This window comes from Monodelphis domestica, chromosome 7, assembly GCF_027887165.1.
Source record: "Monodelphis domestica isolate mMonDom1 chromosome 7, mMonDom1.pri, whole genome shotgun sequence".
Classification (NCBI taxonomy): domain Eukaryota; kingdom Metazoa; phylum Chordata; class Mammalia; order Didelphimorphia; family Didelphidae; genus Monodelphis; species Monodelphis domestica.
This window is the reverse complement of record NC_077233.1, coordinates 6,420,011-6,436,974: the sequence shown is the minus strand read 5'-3', so window position 1 is coordinate 6,436,974 and position 16,964 is coordinate 6,420,011. Positions and strand designations below refer to the sequence as shown.

The 16,964-nt window shown below is 46.0% G+C and overlaps 2 protein-coding genes across 3 annotated transcripts in view; one reads left to right on the top strand and one right to left on the bottom strand.

The window, feature by feature from the left end:
* Positions 1 to 5,654, top strand: part of CDK13 (cyclin dependent kinase 13) — a 114,763-nt gene extending 109,109 nt beyond the window's left edge. For both annotated transcript variants that reach the window (XM_056804125.1, XM_056804124.1), the window contains one exon: positions 2,577 to 5,654. In XM_056804125.1, coding sequence (XP_056660103.1) covers positions 2,577 to 3,415 — 839 coding nt within the window. In that variant the 3' untranslated portion in view covers positions 3,416 to 5,654. The remainder of the gene's footprint in view (positions 1 to 2,576) is intronic.
* Positions 5,655 to 11,078: 5,424 nt separating this feature from the next.
* LOC100011112 (cuticle collagen 34) lies at positions 11,079 to 16,929 on the bottom strand. Its single transcript, XM_001362599.5, has 2 exons — positions 16,347 to 16,929; positions 11,079 to 11,906 (listed from the first exon to the last, which is right to left on the bottom strand). Exons 1-2 carry the CDS (start codon positions 16,927 to 16,929, stop codon positions 11,845 to 11,847), a joined length of 645 nt encoding a protein of 214 aa, XP_001362636.3. The 3' UTR covers positions 11,079 to 11,844.
* Positions 16,930 to 16,964: the final 35 nt, after the last annotated feature.

Sequence of the window (16,964 nt, the reverse complement as noted above, 5' to 3'; positions counted from 1 at the left end):
TGCCTGGCATGTGGGTCCTCTTTGCTCACCGCTCCCGAGGCTCCCCCTCCCTCCCGTGCTCGTCTTGTTGAGGCGGAAGCATGTACTTGGCCGCAGTTGGGGGGCCGGAGCAGTGTGGTCTTTCCTTCCCACTGGACAGACGGACGCCCTCTCCCCTTGGCCGCGGCTACGGCGCTCGGCTTTGGGCCCTCCTCGTTCCCGAGGAGCCGAGTTTACGGGCTCGGGCGTGAAGCCTGCCCGGCCAGCTCCGCTGGCAGCAGAGTTAAGGGAGCCGCAAGGAAACGTCGAGCGAAAGCTTTCAGTCTCCATCTCGTTGGAGCCTTTAGGAAAAGACCCAGCCGGTGGCGGGCCGCGTTTCGGTCGCTGACGGGCCTCTGACTTGGACTTGTGTTAGTGTCGGGGAAGCTTTAGGAGACGGAAGGCAGATCCCTGGGAAGTCTCTGTTTTTGGAAAACAGACAGAGACGATCCACTTTGGGGGGAGGCCCAAGAAATTGTCCTGTTCTCGGCACGGATCCCCCCCTTAGATGTTGTCTAGTGTGTCCGGAACTCGCCTGCCTGTGTGTGCTGGGTGAGGTTATGGCTTAGGTTCATGGGAGGGTTGCTGTGGGGGCCCCAAGAGATGCAAGGAAAGGGATGTTCATGCTAGCTGGGGGATGGGGGAATCCCAAGGGGAGGCTTTGCTCTAGGGTTTAGGGGAACACCGGGAGCCCATGAAGTGACCCTCAAAAAGTATAGAATGTCCGGAGAGAAGCGCTCTGGGGATGGTCACAGCTCTCTCTGGGTAGGTAAAGGAGTGGGGACAGGGGCTTAGCTTTTCCTGCTTCACCACCTCACCAGGGGGGGCTTCCCCAGGACTTGAGACTGCATCCTTGGCAGAACTTGCGCCCACCCGCATTGCTCTGTCGTCTCTATTGATGTCTTCTGTTCCCTTGGCCTTCTGGTGATGGACCCAGGATCTCTCTTCACGGGTGTCTGCACATCACAGCCCATTTACAGTGGGCCACATAGATAGATATCTGTGGAGAGATTGGTTTCAGGGCATGTCAGCAGGGAGATTTGGATCCTAGTCGAGTGTCTGGGCACTAAGCCATGTTGACTCTAGTTCTGCATTGAGTATTTTTACAGTGGAATCCCCTTGGTGTCTGGGAACGCGGCCTTCTGACTCCCTCTCCATTCCCTCTTGTAGTGACTGCTCCACCACCTCAATATGGCGGCCATTGAAGTGAGGGTTTGTCCTTGGCTTTGCCTAGAATGCCTTCAGGGACGGCAAAGCTATTTTTGAATTGCTTTTTCCACTTGAACTTTTTTTTGTCATGGACCCCTTGGGCCAAAGGCTGGTGAAGTGGTTTCCTTAGAATAATGTTTTTAAGTGCACACATAAGATTATAAAGGAAACCAATTCAATTACTATAAAGCCAGGAACCTGAAATTATTGGCCCTGCTTTTAGGGTCAGCAGTAACACTTTAGCAGGCGTTGGTCTGTACACTGATCCAATTTTTGTTGTGGCTTCATGTCTTTTGACATTTTGCTTTGTTGCCAGGGTGGCTTCTGATCTTTTCTGGTGGCCTTTTTCTCTCACCTTGGAGTGGCTACTTTCCTCTATTTCTTCTTCATCTTTGTAAGCAAATAGGTTTCTTCTTTGAAAACCATCATTAGCCAGAGGTGGCAGCTTTTTGGGCCATTACCTCTAGTTTGGGTAGTTGGTTCTTCTCACCTCTTTTCATTATTTCTTGATGCTCAGAGGCTTCCCTAATGCTTTGCCTCACACTGAGATGGTGGACCAGCTTGCCATAGATTAAGAATTCCAGGCAAGTGAGGTCTTATATACCCAGAACATTTAGTCGAGAAGTCCCTATAACGAGGTGAAAATGGTTAGGTTTGCAGGAGTCATTCTACATTCCTTTTCAGGCTTAAAGATTCTTATTGATCACACTGACCCAAGTGGCACCCGAATAATACTAGATCACTCATGCCACAGAGGATATATATTTTTAACACACGTGTCTCTTGCCCTCACTGTAGCTCCGACTCTTTTCTCTCTGCCCCCAAGTATTAGTTGTTCACTTTTCAAAGAGAACATTTTAAAAAGAGAAGCAAATAAATGATCATATTGTTGAGTTTAATGGCTTTTTTCTTTCTTTCCCAGACTTATAATCCTATTTTGATGTCGTCATAAACAGTCAAATCTCTAGGGAAGGCAGTAATTAATTCTCTCCCTAATTTACAAAGCTTTTCATTATGTTTTCAAATAGCATATGATGATGATGGGGATGATAACAGTGACGATAAGTAGCATTTAGGGTTTGCCGAGCACCTTTACAGATCTCTCATTTAAGTTTTACAAGAACTCGGACAGGTAGGTGACATGAATCTGAGTATCTTCAATTGATAGATCAAGAAAGAAGCAGCAGGCAGAGGTTGAGTAACTTGTGTGAGGCCACTTTGAACTTGGGTCCTCCAGTGCTCAATCCACTGTGGTGCCCTTTAACTGCCTCTAATAGAATGACTACTCAGAGATGCTTCATTTAGTTTGGTGTAAGACCTTGAGACTTTTCTTCCCTCAATTCATCCAGGGCAAGACGAACATGTCAAACACACAGAGATGAGGATGCTGGAACTAAGCCCAGAACCAGAGCGCCCACGAATCCTGCCTCCAGACCAGCGCCCCCCCGAACCCCCTGAGCCACCACCCTCTTCAGAAGAAGATCTAGATTATCGGACAGAAAACCAGCATGTGCCCACGCCTAGTTCTTCATTGACTGACCCTCATGCTGGAGTGAAGGCTGCTTTGTTGCAGCTCCTTGCCCAACATCAGACCCAGGATGACCCCAAAATGGAAACAAGTATGGATTACCAAGCAGGAGATACCTATGTTCCAAGTTCAGACTACAAGGATAATTTTGCATCTTCTTCTTTCTCTTACGTTAACGACGGTTTAGGAAGTGGATCTGTTCCAGCCCTAGAAAGACGAAGCTTCATTGGCAACTCAGATATACAGTCTCTGGAGACCTACAGCACGGCTTCATCTCATTCTGGGGGCCCCCCTCAGCCGCCTGCCTTTTCAGAATCCTTCTCCAGCTCAGTAGCTGGGTATGGAGACATTTACCTCAACACTGGTTCCATGTTGTTTAGTGGAGATAAGGACCATAGATTTGAGTATAGTCATGGCCCAATCGCAGTTCTGGCCAATAGTAGTGACCCTGCTACAGGGCCTGAGAGCACTCACTCTTTGCCAGCCAAGATGCACAGCTACAACTATGGGGGCAATTTGCAGGAAAGCCCAGTGGGCCCTGGCCTTCTGCATGGACAGACTTGGCCTTCCCCTGCCCAGGGCCCTGGCTATTCCCAAGGATACAGGGGACACATTAGCACATCTACAAGCAGAGGGCGAGGCAGAGGGTTGCCATACTGAGTATCTGTTTTTCCTCAGGCACATCGTTTTTATCTGGAAAGACTTTTCCTAGCTGCAGTTTCAGGCAGCAGTCCAACAGACTTGAATAATGTTAATTCAACAACAGCTTTATTTTTTATGTGGAAAAGGGTCTTGCATACAATAGTTAAAAAAAAAAAAAAACTCACAGAAAAAAACCCACCTTGGCTTAAATTCATGCTGTTCTGAAAACTAGATCTCTTGACTGTACATCTTCAAATTCTAGTTACCAATTTTATTTTGTATTCTCGCAGGTATTAGTGTATGCTAAACTTGGGGACACGAGCATTTTATTGACCCTATTGCAGATCTTCTGAACTATGCACATTTGTGCTTTTTTTTGTAAGTTTGGACCAACTTTTATGTAAAAAAAAAACAAAAAAAAAGTTTGCCAAGAATCAGAAAGGGCACTGATTTATCGGGTATTTTTCTTTTTACAAAGCTACCTTCAGCCCAAGGTCACTGTCAGTCTTTGCACCTGCTTTCAGTGTGATTGTGAAAGGTGTACTTTGTGCTCATTTCAGAAATAAAACACAACCTTTCTCTTGATGCAAGTTTTATAAAAAAAAATGGTCAACGTTATTTTCTTTTGAATTTCCAAATTACTGCATAGCCTAGCAAAATATTAACATGAAACAATGGGTTTTATATACAAAATGTTGGGGTGGGGAGGGAAAGTAAGTGCCTTAACAGGTAAGCTTAAAGTCTGAGAAAATAGCCTTTACAACCCATTTTTTAAAAAGGAGATTGGTGCCCTGAATGGAAGAGCCCATTCTCAATTCACCTGATCTCTCCCCCCCTCCCCCGTTCTTCTCTCCCTTGCCTGTCCACCTGCCTGCCTTTGGGTCAGGGTGTTAGTCATTACCACCTCCATTAAAAAAGGGTGAGACAGGGAAGAGAGAGGAGGACAAAGCTCCTAGCAGTAGATTTTGCTACTTGTCAGAAGTTCTGCTTTAATGATTTTTTTGAGGGATGTGGCTAGAAGCATCAAGGAGAATGAGGATTTTTCTTTTATCTGGTTAGTTCAGTTACTGAGCTGTCTCCCCTTCCTCTGGATAACTGAGAGTTGACAGTAAAAGCAAGAGTCAGTAACCAAAAGGGAACATTCTTGTTTGTTTGTTAGAATGGCTTAGGGATGGAAACGACATGCTGAAATCATCCAATGGCCATTTGTTCATTTCCTCCTAGCCTGTATGTCTGGTTTAATGAGAGCCATTGCCAGGATGATTGCAAGAGGTGGCAAAAGAGGGAAACATTCGGAAAATAGATCCCCTTTCCTCCCCACTTCTTCTAGATTGGTTTTACATATGACTTGTCTTGAGTTCTTCTGCCAAGTATTAATGGAGTTTTTAGTTCATTTTAACATCGATTTTCTTTTGTAAAATAGAAGAGAATGATGGAATAATCCTTGTTTAAGCTGAAAGTGGTACCAATTTTAACTCTGTTTGCTCACAAATAATCATTAAAAAGGGTAGCCAAAGGTAAATAACTAGGTGTTTCCATTGTAACTAAATAGAAGACATCATCCCTGGAAATTAGAATTGTGCCATTCAGATATTTTACTGATAATTCAATGCTGGATTCAGAGTTTTAAATTGGAAAGATTACCAAATCCAAACCACTCCAGGTATAAAATTAATTTGCATTTCTAAATACGCTCCCTCTAACTGTACAACTTAAGGCCCTCTCCTCTAGAAAAAACAAAAACTTGAACCCCATTTCATGGAAAAGGATTTCAGAGTAACATGTAGAAAGAATCTGATGAATATAACTGTTAAAATAAACTTAAGGCACATTCATAACTTTTTAAGTGGGACAATTTTCCATTTCACTACTATGAAATGAGTTGGTATCAGTTGGCTTTTAATTTTTGGTGGAGTTTTTTTGGGGGGAAGGGAAGGACAGGGTAGAAGGAAACCCCCCCAAATTTTATTTGAACTTTGAGTTACTAACAACTTTATAATTAATTACTACATTGCAGGGAGTGAAGAAAAAAAATCTGTAAAATTAGCAGAATAGGTACAGTATTCAAGTATCTGAAGTTGAGTCTGGTGAGTCTGGTAGCTTTAGACTTTGCTATAAAATGACAGTATCTAAGTTATTCTTCATAGTCACACTAGAGAATCTTGCTGCCCCAAAGCAGCTAACCTGGAAATGAAGATATTTATGTGACATGAATAGCCTGTGTTTAAAAAAATTAAATATTTTATATAAAATTGAACTGTGTTTGGATAGTTCTTCCTGATCAAACATCTGCCAGCGTATCTATTCATGTGGGAATGATGTGGGGACAAAGACTGCTGTGGTCTGCTCACTTTTAGCACTTCGTTATGTCAGCAGATAGCATGCTTTAAAGCTTATGGGATAGTTAACATAGTTGACCTCATTTGAGCCTTAAGAAAAGCCTTGTAATATATAGAGTGGAGGCAAGCACTGCTGGCCCCATTTTACTGATGGGAAGATTGAGTTCTGCTTTCTTGGAGAGTAGCCCCCAAATGTATAGCTGAAGGCCAAAGAGCATTCCAGGTAGCTGCTCTGGCCTAGTAATGCAAGAATGGGGGGATGACTACCGATACCTGCATTAGGAAGGCTGAGCACATTTCGTGGGTGGAAGCCACTGGAGTTTCTGCTTAAGCAGATGAGTTTACCAGTGAAGTTTTGGAATGATTTTGTCAGCTAGCCAAAAAATGAGACGGAAGGGTTTCTCTTGGCTTATTTTGCAGAAGATTCTTCCTGTTCTAACCATTACTTACACATCTCATGCAATGTTTGGGTTTGAGCTTTAGACTCTTATTGGGGAGCCAATTCTCAAAATGAAATGCCATCTGATGTAGAATTTATTTTTTTTTTAACGAGAACAAATATCATTTTAAAGGACGAGATCTCTGTTCCCAGTCGTCTGGGAAGACGAGTTCATTAGTGTTCAAAAGTGGAGCTAAAAAACAAGCCTAGAAGTAGCATAGAAAGTTTCCACACCTGCCTCGGGCTTGATAAAGGAAGATTTTGTAGACGTGTCTGACATTCTGGCTGCTACATTTTTACGAATTCGGTCCTGGCTATGTGACCCCTCTTGCAAAGATCGGAGTCGTTTTCCATTTTCTTTTCCAGCTCATTTTACAGATGAGGACACTTAGGTGAACAGGGTTGAGTGGTTGCTCAGGATCACACAGCTAGTGTCTGAGGCCCGATTGGAACTCAAGAAGGTAAGTTGCCTTGACTCCAGGCCTGGCACTCTGCCCGCCACCTAGATTTAAGAGTGGTTGACAAAAATAGCTTTGTCTTTGAGCTCTTTGGATGACCAGGGTTAGAAATCCACTGTGATAAAGACAGGGATTCCTGGGCCAGAGCCTGAAAGGAGATTAAGGCCGGCCTTCAGAGTGACCTGATGGTGAGAAACAATTGGGGATTAGCCTGTGAAGGTTTCCTCCTCCAATATTGCTGCCCTTCAGCCCTAGGGCTCCCGGTGAGGGAAATGCTGGGGACTGGAAGAGGAGCAGGAGGGACGGCTCCCCGAGGCTGGGTTAGAGGCCAGGCGGGTCCAAAGGGCACTCACTGTACAGGTGAGGAGGCGTTCTGGGACTACTTACCTCTTACTTACGGCCTCTACTCAACCGCGTGACAGAAGAGGAAGATTTCTAGTTAACGCAAATCTAACCGTTTTGATGAATGCTTTTCTCTCATCTTCCGATGCCCCCGGCCTTGGACTGAGAGGGCAGAGGGTCAGTCTGTCTGCTGTTAATACCGTGTGTCTTGGGCCAGGCGCTTCGCCTCTGCCACCCTCTTCCCAAGGAATACCCTGGAAGATCTACAGCTACGACCCAGCGCAGTGCTTCCACATGGGCCTGGTTAGGGAGAGGGCTGTGAGCTCACCTCACAGTTTGGGGACACGATTGTGAAGCCCTTATCGAGCACCTCCTGGAAGCTCTGGGCATTGTTGGAGGGGAGTACTAAGCACAGGCTAGGCCAGGAAAGGGCGCTTGTGTAAGACGAGGGGACCAAGCTGCGATGGGCTCCAGAAACCAAACAAAAATGCTTGATCCCCGAGGTTCCAGGGACCTGTTACTGGGAATTGTGGTCAATCCTGGGCTTCAGGAAAATCAAGTTCTCTGCCCTGGAAGCTCAACTGCCACCTGCTCCCTGTGGGGTCTTGGGAAAGTCACCAAGCATAACTGGTCTCAAGTTTCCTCATGTCCAAAATGAGGGGCTCGACTTGGTGGTCTATAGTTACTTCTAACTAGATTAGTCCATTTTACAGGTGAAGAAACTGAGGCTGAGAAGGATCAAGCCTCAGCACGTGGGATTCCTGTCGCAGGGGTGCTCCTGCTGCTGCCGAGGCCCCCATGACTGGGTAATGGGCTCAGAGAGCGGCCGGGAGCTGAAGTTCTCCTTCCTTCCCTCCCCAACGCACAGGTCAGTGGGCGGCTGCCGGGCTCCTGGGTGTCAGCCCTGTGCTCAGGGCCAAGAACTTACCAAGACACACCTTCAAGTCCGGGTTAGACCAAAGGGCCACGGAGAAAGCTTCTAAAAACATGGAGAATGAAGCATTTGCTCTCCCCCCTCCCAGTTTGTTCCTTGTGTTCCAGTCCTGCTTCTGATAATTCAGATAAGCCCAGGCCTGCCTCCCCAGAGGGGAGGCTCTTCAGCTCTCAGCGGCACCTCGTGGGCCTCTCCTGCCTCCCCCAGTGCAGCTCATTCTGCTGCTTCAGCCTGCAGCAGTCACTTCAACTGTACTTTGTTGCTTGGCCAAGTGCTTTGCTCTTCTTCTCTGGCTCATGTTACAGATGAGCAAAGTGAGGCCACATTCAAATTCTGGCCTTCCAGAGTCCAGGCCTGGCCCTCTTCTCCACTGCACCACCTAGCTGCAGTTCAGTGGAACAAGGACCGACTATGGAGACTCTTGGGCAAGATCTTGCCTCAACATTCCTGTCTGTAGAATGGGAGGGCTCAGAATAGGGATGCACTCTTGAGCAACCCTGGCTTCCCTGATGGGTAGCTGTTAGCTTCGTGTTTAGGGCATGGTTGCTGGGGGGCGCAGCTCTGGGGAGAAGAGGCTCTGCCCACCCTGCTTGGGGCCCATCCTGCCCTCCATCTTCCAAGGCCCCGGCCCGATTCTGAAGGTTCTTTCGGCCAGGGCAGCGCCTGCATCCTCTCCATTAGCCCGGTGTCCTGCGGTCCACACTTAGTAAATGCTTGCTGACTGACTCCCGTCCACAGAGGTGCAGTCCAGTCTCTCCACTCTCCACATGGGGGCTCCGGCTGGGGGGGCTCTGCCCACCTGCTCTGGGTGTCACCGTTGGATGTTTCAGTCCAACTCTTCATGACCCCGTGGGGGGTTTTCTTGGCAGACGCGGGCGTGTCTCTGACTCATTTGACAGATGAAGAAATCGAGGCCAACAGGGTTCAGTGCTCGTGTCTGTTCCCTGAGCCACCTGGCAGCTTTTATGGGACCCCTCCTCCCCCACCCCCAGTGCCTGACAACCCTGGGGAGCTGCCCCGATTAGGCCCAGGAAAGGGGCACATTCTTTGGAAAAAGGCATCTTGCAGGGCAGCCGGGCAGCTCAGTGGATAGAGCCAGGCCCAGAGATGAAGGTCCTGGTTTCCAGTCTGGCCTCAGACCTCGACACATCACATAACTTCCACTGCCAGTATTGACTCTAAGACAGAAGGGAAGGGGTTAAAAAAGATCCCGAGCTCCTCCTCGGGGAAGGCATTGCCTGGCATCTTCACCCAGCAGCTGGCACTTGGCGCCCTACCTCACCCTCTCAAGGAGCGCTCATCCACTTGGGTAATGGGCTCGGAGAGTGCAGGAAGCGGAGTCCCCAGGCCTGCGTCGGGCCCAGGTTCCCGGCCTCGGTCCTGGCTCGGGCCCAGGTTCCCGGCCTCGGTCCTGCCTCTCGCCCTGTTCGTGGGGACGCCAAGGCACTCTGGTGCCTCCTTTCCTTCAGAGCTTCAGAGGTCACAAGCTTCTGGGCGTTGCCAGCTTTTGGGCAATGGTGGCCAGGGAGGGCAGCTCAGACCTGTGAGTGGGAGTGAGAGGGGGACCCTCGAGGTGCTCCACAGCTGCGGTGGGTCCCTCAGGAGCAGGTCTGAGCTTCCGTGGAGCCCAGGGGCTACATTCTCCAGGGTCTTTCCCCCCAGGGACCTGCTGTGGTTTGGACTCCACTTTTTCCCCCCAGTCAGGCTCTGCTTTTTGTGCTTAATCTCATCTCCAGAAAGTTCTGATGGTTGGCTTCAAATTCAGGATTTGTATTAGTTCGTTACCCCCTGATGAAGGGGGCCACTTGGCATCATCCCAAACAGATGAGGTATACTGAAGGGGCCTAGCCCCGCAGTTCTTTGGAACGTACAAAAATGAGTGCCAACGAGACTCCAGATAACAGAACTATAGAAATTAATTCTGGAAGTCTTAAAAAAAAGAGGAACCTAAAATTTAACAACATAAGTATTATTGTCATATAATTAATCAAATAATCAGTTATTATGGGTTGGCATTATGTGTCAGTCAGTCATACTTACATGGAATACTACACCCAAAAAATAAAAACTGTAGCCACTTTGGAAGCCACCAGTCATGGATGATTCATGAAGAAGGGCTATAATTATACAGGCGCCCCATTTAAAACAAATACCTTTCTTAAGACAGGGAGAGAATAAAAAATGTTTTTTTTTTCTCTTCCCAAATCCTGAATTGAGGCCCACTCAGACTCATCCCTCAGTTCCTAAAGAATTCAAAGAAATGCCTCATAGCCTGGAGCATCTACCACTGTGGGCAGATGGCAGATGGCAGACTGAGGTTAATGAGGTTCCATCTAGTTAACCAGCTTAGGCCAGATGCTTCAGAAAGGAGTCCATGGACTGCTCACTAAGAATCAGGACACTCAGACCTGGGCAGAACTAGATTTCGTGCCTTGCCCCTGGTGGGGTTGAGTTTTGATGGATCACCTCACTGGCTATTCACCAATTAGAGATGTCTTGGGATAGCCAAGTAAGGGACTGAATGATTATTCATGGGTCTGCTTGAGGGGTCTTTGATCATCAGAAGAGATCATTGACTAATTAATTATCACAGCAGTGGACAGAATACTAGGTCTTGAGTCACAAGGACCCCACTTCCTGAGTTCAAATTTGGCCCCAGACACTAGCTGTGTGACCCTGGGCAAGTCACTTAACCATATTTGTTTCAGTTTTCTTGTCAGTCAAATGAGCTGGAGAAGGAAATGGCAAACCAGTCTAGAACCTTTGCCAAGGAAATCCCTATTGGGGGTGGGGTAGGGAGATCATAAAATGACCCTGAAAAAATAGACATAAAGAGAAAAGATTGAAAAAACCAAACAAAAATATCTTTCTTGCAACTTCCTTCCCAGTTGAAATAAATCTGTATCTGTGAATTAAAGAAAAACAAACTTTCAAAAGTTGCAAATATGCTGATCACTAACACAATGTGTCTAATCCAAGGAAAGAGTAATATCACCCTTTGGCTCTGCTTCCCACATCAAATAGTAGCACTTGGAGGAGAGGTTAAGTTGTTCAAAGTAAGTTTATCATTGGATTTTAAACAATAAATGAGATTCCACTCAAACTTACTGAACTGTAATTCCAAGTTAAACATAATTCAACAAGAGTTAGGCTAGTAAAAGAGTACCAATGAATTTTTCCATCCATTTATTTTTAAACATTATATACTTTTATACAGAGTGGCTAAAAAAACTGCATGTATAAAAACAGCTGCAGTCCAAATATTTGCTAATGATATCTAATTATGAAAGCATGGATTTTGAAGCAAACCAAAACCCAATGAATGAATAGAACACTCAAATGTGCATTTAATGACACACACAGACCACAATGGCTCCTTCCTGAGATGGTGATAAGTAGGGATGTCGTGTTACAACTCCGAAACATGGGGTGCACAGAATTCACACCGAGTGTTTTCAATAGCATGATATTTACAAAATATGCCATTTCTTGAGTTCTGAGTCCTGTGGCTAGTACATCTTATAGGTTTTATGGAGAAAACATTACAAAACAAAGGCTTAGAAAGCTCTTACTACAAATGTTAAAAAAAATTTAGGGGCAGTAACTAGTCAACAAGAGTAGTTGAACACACTGTCCATATGGGGCAGGAAGTCTATCAAATCTTGAAATCCAATGCTGGTGAATCTTCAGAAAGGCAGCGTTTGTATCCAGATGGCAGTGGAATATAGAGTTCGGCTTTTTTTTTTTAAATTTAAATTAAGATGTGTTCCTTTTCATTTAAACTTTAGAAACATTAATTAAAATATCTCCCCCTTTTGCCAGTAAATACTGTTTGCTCATTGTTGTATTTTTGGTTTACATCTGTTACAGAGATGGGTTTTAGTCCTGCCCATGGGTCCTCAAGCATTGAAGGTTTGAAATAGTTTTCCACATCATTAGATATTCTTTTTTCTTTGCCACGAGCTGAACCAAAAGGTGTAGATGTCCTGGGTGAACCCTTTGGAAAAAAATCATCAGGTAAGGAAATATTCAGTAGAGACTTTAAAGCGTAATTAATTTTTTAAAGAGAAAAATGAACATGTAGCTTCTCCAGTCTTCCAGAAATTATAACTTTAATCAATTTAATGCAATCTTGCCACTCCACATTATAGCCAAGGATACTAAGGAAAATGGCTGAGTTATGAACTACATCATTCCCCAAACTTTCCTGTCCAAGAACCACTTCAACAAAAGGGTTGAAGCTTAGCATTCCCCAGGTGGTTAAAACAAACAAACAAACAAAAAAACAAAAACAGTATATGGGGCTTTTGCCAATTAAAACCAATAGAATGCTGGCCACAGTTTTTAACATTCACCACCATTTGTAAAAGCAGTTACTATTTAAAAAATGCTAAGAATTAAATAGGACCTTAGGCAAAATGGCCAGGGGTTGGGTCATCATCCTCCCAGAAGCAACTGTGCCTGTGCCTAGACTCAAGACTGGCTAAATCGGTTTTGATTCTTGAATTCAGTCCCCAAATTTAGCAGCCACATCTCTTCTGCTTTGAGATGAAAACATACATACACACAGGAAACATTTTTAAAATGTTATTTTTTGGTAAAACAGTGGTTCTTAAACTCAGGAGAAACCCTAAAAAGGGCATTGAAGGAGGTTCTGCTTAAGGTACTCTCTAGTTCCTCTCCATGCAATAGGGAAGAGGACAAGTCCAACTAGCTCTCTGGGATGTCCTCACTGCTGCCAGCATCAAGTGATGGGGACATGCCCTTCTTTTCATTTCCCTGTGATCAACAATTCGGGTGTGTCAAAGGCAAGAATAAAGTGCATTTCCATAAATTTCAGGTAAAACTACTCCAAAAACAATGGGTACTATGTTGATCTGAAGCTCCCACAGTGACCAGCCTTCAAGGAAAGGAGCAGGCAAACGGCTTCCTTTGGCAAGTCAAGCCTCTGGTTTTGAGGAAGGAAAGCAGGTGAAGGAATAACCTGTCTGTCCTTTCTTACTAATCCCATTTTCTGCTTCTCCTTTACTTTTTCAGCATGGTCAATTAGCCACCCTTTACAGTAGTAATGGTTTGTTAGATGCAACCCAATAAAATATCACTGAGTAGTACCTAAAAGGCAAGGCCTTTCCAAGAGGGAAGGGAGTTGGAGAAAAAAACAAGTCTTTTGCCTCTGGTTATAGTTTTCCAAAAAGACCAAGTTTTAAATAACTGCTGAAAAAAAATCACTAAGTGCCATGAAAGAAGAGTAAATCCTAACTTAGTGTATAAACATTAGGATTAAGCAGGAAAGGATTAATACCTCAACAGGAATAGACCCACCAGGGTAACAATGACAGCTCCTTGTGCTGAGAAAACTTCTCCAGTGTGACCCCCTTGTTTCTAGGCTTCCTAAGTCAGGGGTTTTATGGCATTGTATTACAGCCCACACTAAAGCCATCTAAGATGTGTACAGGAAGTTTAAAAAATTCCAAATCTCCAGCTTCTTTGGAGACATAATTACATAATGGTTCTTTTCTGTGAACAAAATAACAATGATAATAGCTAACATTTATATGTTAATTACTATGTACCAGGCATGGGCTAAACACTTCATAATTATCTCCTTTGATCATCACAACTCTGTGAGGAAAGTACTATGATTATTCCTATTTTACAGAAGAAGATATTGAGGCTGACAGAGGTGAAGTACCTTGTCCAGAGTCACAAAGCTAGTAAGTATCTGAGGGCAATTTTGGACTCAGATCATCATAACTATAGGCCAGGAACCAAGTCCACTGTTCCTAGAGTCATCATAAATCCATTAGATTGGCAAAACAAACTAAAAAGGGGGAAATGCTGGTGAAGCTGCAACAGGAGTGTACCTCAATGACCTCTTAGAGTTGTGGCCTGGCCCAACCACTTTTGAAAGATGTCCCCAAAGAGTCAGAAAAAGAGAAGGACCTTTAGGCATAAAAATATTTCTAGCAGCTCTTTCTGGTGTCAAAAAATCAGAAACTGAGGGCATGCCTATTCACTGGGGAATGGCAAAGCTAGTAGTGGTACATGAAATCTGATAGAATACTCCTGTCTTGAGAAAAACAATGCAGGGAACAGTTTCAGAGAAATCTGGGAAGACTTGGAGGAACTGATGATTAATGAGGTAAGAAGAACCAAGAGAATAACTGACACAATAACAGAATTGTGAACACAAGCCATTTTGAAAGACTTGGTGAACTCTGATTAATGGAGTGACTAACCACATTTCTACAGCACTCATGATGAAACATGCTGCCCATTTTAAATGCTGATGTTAAGGGGCAGCTGGGTGGCTCAGTGGATTAAAAGCCAGGTCTAGAGACAGGATGTCCTGGGTTCAAGTTTGAACTCAGACACATCCTAGCTTTGTGACCCTGAGAAAATCACTTACTCCCCATTGCCTAGCCTTTATGGCTCTTCCACCTTGGAACCAATACACAGTATTGATTCTAAGATGGAAGGTAAGGGTTTAAAAAAAAACAAAAAGATCTACTGGAAAGTAAAAGAAGTCAGAAAACACTTAAAGTTCATCAAAAGCTGCCATTTTAGAAAAGTAAGAAGCTGGTGACAAAAGCAAAACAGTTAATTCAAAGCTGATGTGGTCAAGTCCTTTGAGAGTAACTGAAGATCTTCCTGTCTCAGGAAGTCCGATGAAGCTCCTCTGGGTTTACTTGAAGATGGCAAAGCCCTGTTCCCCACCATTGCTCTATCATACCATAGAGCCTAGGGGGCAAAAAAAAAAAGTACTGTTTTTTTTACAACAAATTTTAGTTTAGAAAAATTCAGAAATAAAGCAAGAGGCTTAAGAATTAGAAAGAACTTCGTTTTCTTTGGCTGTTTTAAACTCTTGCTTTCTGTCCTAGTAATAACTCTTAAGACAGAAGGGAAAGGACTGAGGGCAATCAGAGTTAAGTGATTTGCCCAGGGTCACAGTTAGGAAGAGTCTGAGGACTGATTTGAATCAAGGTGCTTCCAACCCCAGACCTGGTGCTCTATCCACACAGCTGCCCCTAAGAGATCTATTTCCAATCAAATCCCTCGATTGAAATTTTCTTGGATTCACATACAAGGCAGCAGGCATCAATGACCTGTCCATATGCTGAGGAGTACTCCCTCTCCCTCAAGGGCTGTGCATAACAAAGCTCCATGGCTTCTGTTTCCTCAAGTTCATCCATCTGTTTTACGTACAAAAAAACCAATCTGTGCTTGCTAATATACCAAATCAAGAAAAAATTATCTAAAAAGGTGGAGAAATTTGATCTCAAGCTAAGAAAACTTTTCAATGTCCAGAAGTCCAAGTTGAAACCCTGACAATAATACTACTTTTGTAAGTGTGACAATTAGACCTAATTCTGCTTTACAAAAAATAGAAAAAACACCCATTAAAAAAGTTTCCCTTTTCCTTCCTCCTGGGAACCTTTCAGTATCTACTGACACAGGATCTTACTGTCAAACTATCTTCCCAAGCTTTTGTCCATTCACCATACATGGCTCTGTTTGCAATACTGCTACATTAAAACAAAAACAAAACCCAGAAATCACTAAATTACATCAGCCTGGATGGAGGCTGCCTATCAAAATACACAGTGGATTGCACAAAACATTAATTTTGTGACCGCTTTTATGCACAAAAGCTTTATGTTTGTGAACTGGAAGATGTTTGAATGGTTAATTGTACAGGAAGATAAAATTAATTCGGGGTGGGAGGGAACAACGACCACAGGGGTCTGGGTGTTGGACTCGTTTGTCCCCGCCCCCCAACCAAGGGAAGTAGTTTACAAGGATGTCAGGGGGTGAGAGCAGGCAGGAGACTGCCTGGCGCGGTCCCTTCCCTCAATTAGGCTATAACGAAGCGCTTAGCCCTGGCCCAGCTCGAGGGCCGAAGAGGGCGTCCCTTGGCCGCACACGAGCCCCCACCCCCACCCCCGCGTTTTCTTCTTCGTGGAAAAGAGGAATCTGAGCAGGATTGTGGTCACCGGGTCCAAACCACAGTTTAGAAACCTGGGATTAAAGCTGGGTCGGGTCTCCCCCAAATCTCAGCTTCTTCATTTGGAAAAAGAGGGGGTGCGCTAGACGCCCCTTTTCTCATAGCCCTAAGTATTAGTAAGATGAATGTTTCCAGTAAGAGTTCTACATGTTCTTCTATAGAAAAGAACACTTTCTTACGCCCCTAAAGTGCCTTCCTCGGGCCCCCGTGAGGTCGAGATCAAAGAGCAGCAGGGCACCTCTATTTTGTGGGTTTCATCCACGCCAGGGGCCCACACTGTCCCTGGGGTCCCAACTCATCCACCCTCCGCCACTTTCACAGCACCCCCAAAGCCTCGGGCTTCCCTAACAGACGGATGGACGCTTCCGAAGGCGGGAGGGGGGTGGGGGCCGCTCCTCCCGGACCCCCAGCCCTGAGCGGCCCCGCACGTACCTGGAGCGGCCTGGGCGGCGGACCCGGGGAGAAACCGGGCGCAGGGCCCGCGTAGCCGGGGCCCGAGGCCGGGGAGCCGGAGTGGCGGGGCCGGGCGCGGGGCCCGAAGGGCGGCGTCTGGTGTGGGCTCCCATAGCCGTCCCGCGGGGAGGGCGGCCGCGGGCAGCCCGGGGGACTTCTGAACCCGCCGCTGCCGCCCCACGAGCCCGGTCCGGGGCCCGCGAAGGGCGGCGTGGGCGGGCGGAAACTCGGTCGGTGCATGAGGGAGCGGGTCCGAGCTTCGGGGCCTAGTGGGCCTAAGCCCTAAAGATACCAACGCCACTACCGTGGGAGGAGGTCGAGAACTAGGATGCGCGCGCCGCCGCGCCTGCGCCCTGGCGTCACCTCCCGCAAACCCGGACGGCCGCGGCAGGCGCCGTTGCACAAAGGTTCCGGGAGCACTACGTTCCGGCCCCGGAATACCAGGTGGGGCAGGGACGAAGGAAAAGGCGAGACGGGGCGGGGCGTCTGTGCGATCACCCGCCAGCTGGCCCCATTTCCAGGCTGGCCGGGGCCCGAGGGATCCCCAAATTTCTGGATTCATGCCTATCTTGGAAGCCCCAGATCGCTTCTGTACAA

Coding starts and splice junctions, on each gene's coding strand:
- LOC100011112 (XM_001362599.5), bottom strand. CDS start 16,929: ATGAATCCAGAAATTTGGGGATCCCTCGGGCCCCGGCCAGCCTGGAAA. Junction 11,907..16,346: donor CGCCGCCCAGGCCGCTCCAG/GTACGTGCGGGG, acceptor TTTTTTCCAAAG/GGTTCACCCAGGACATCTAC.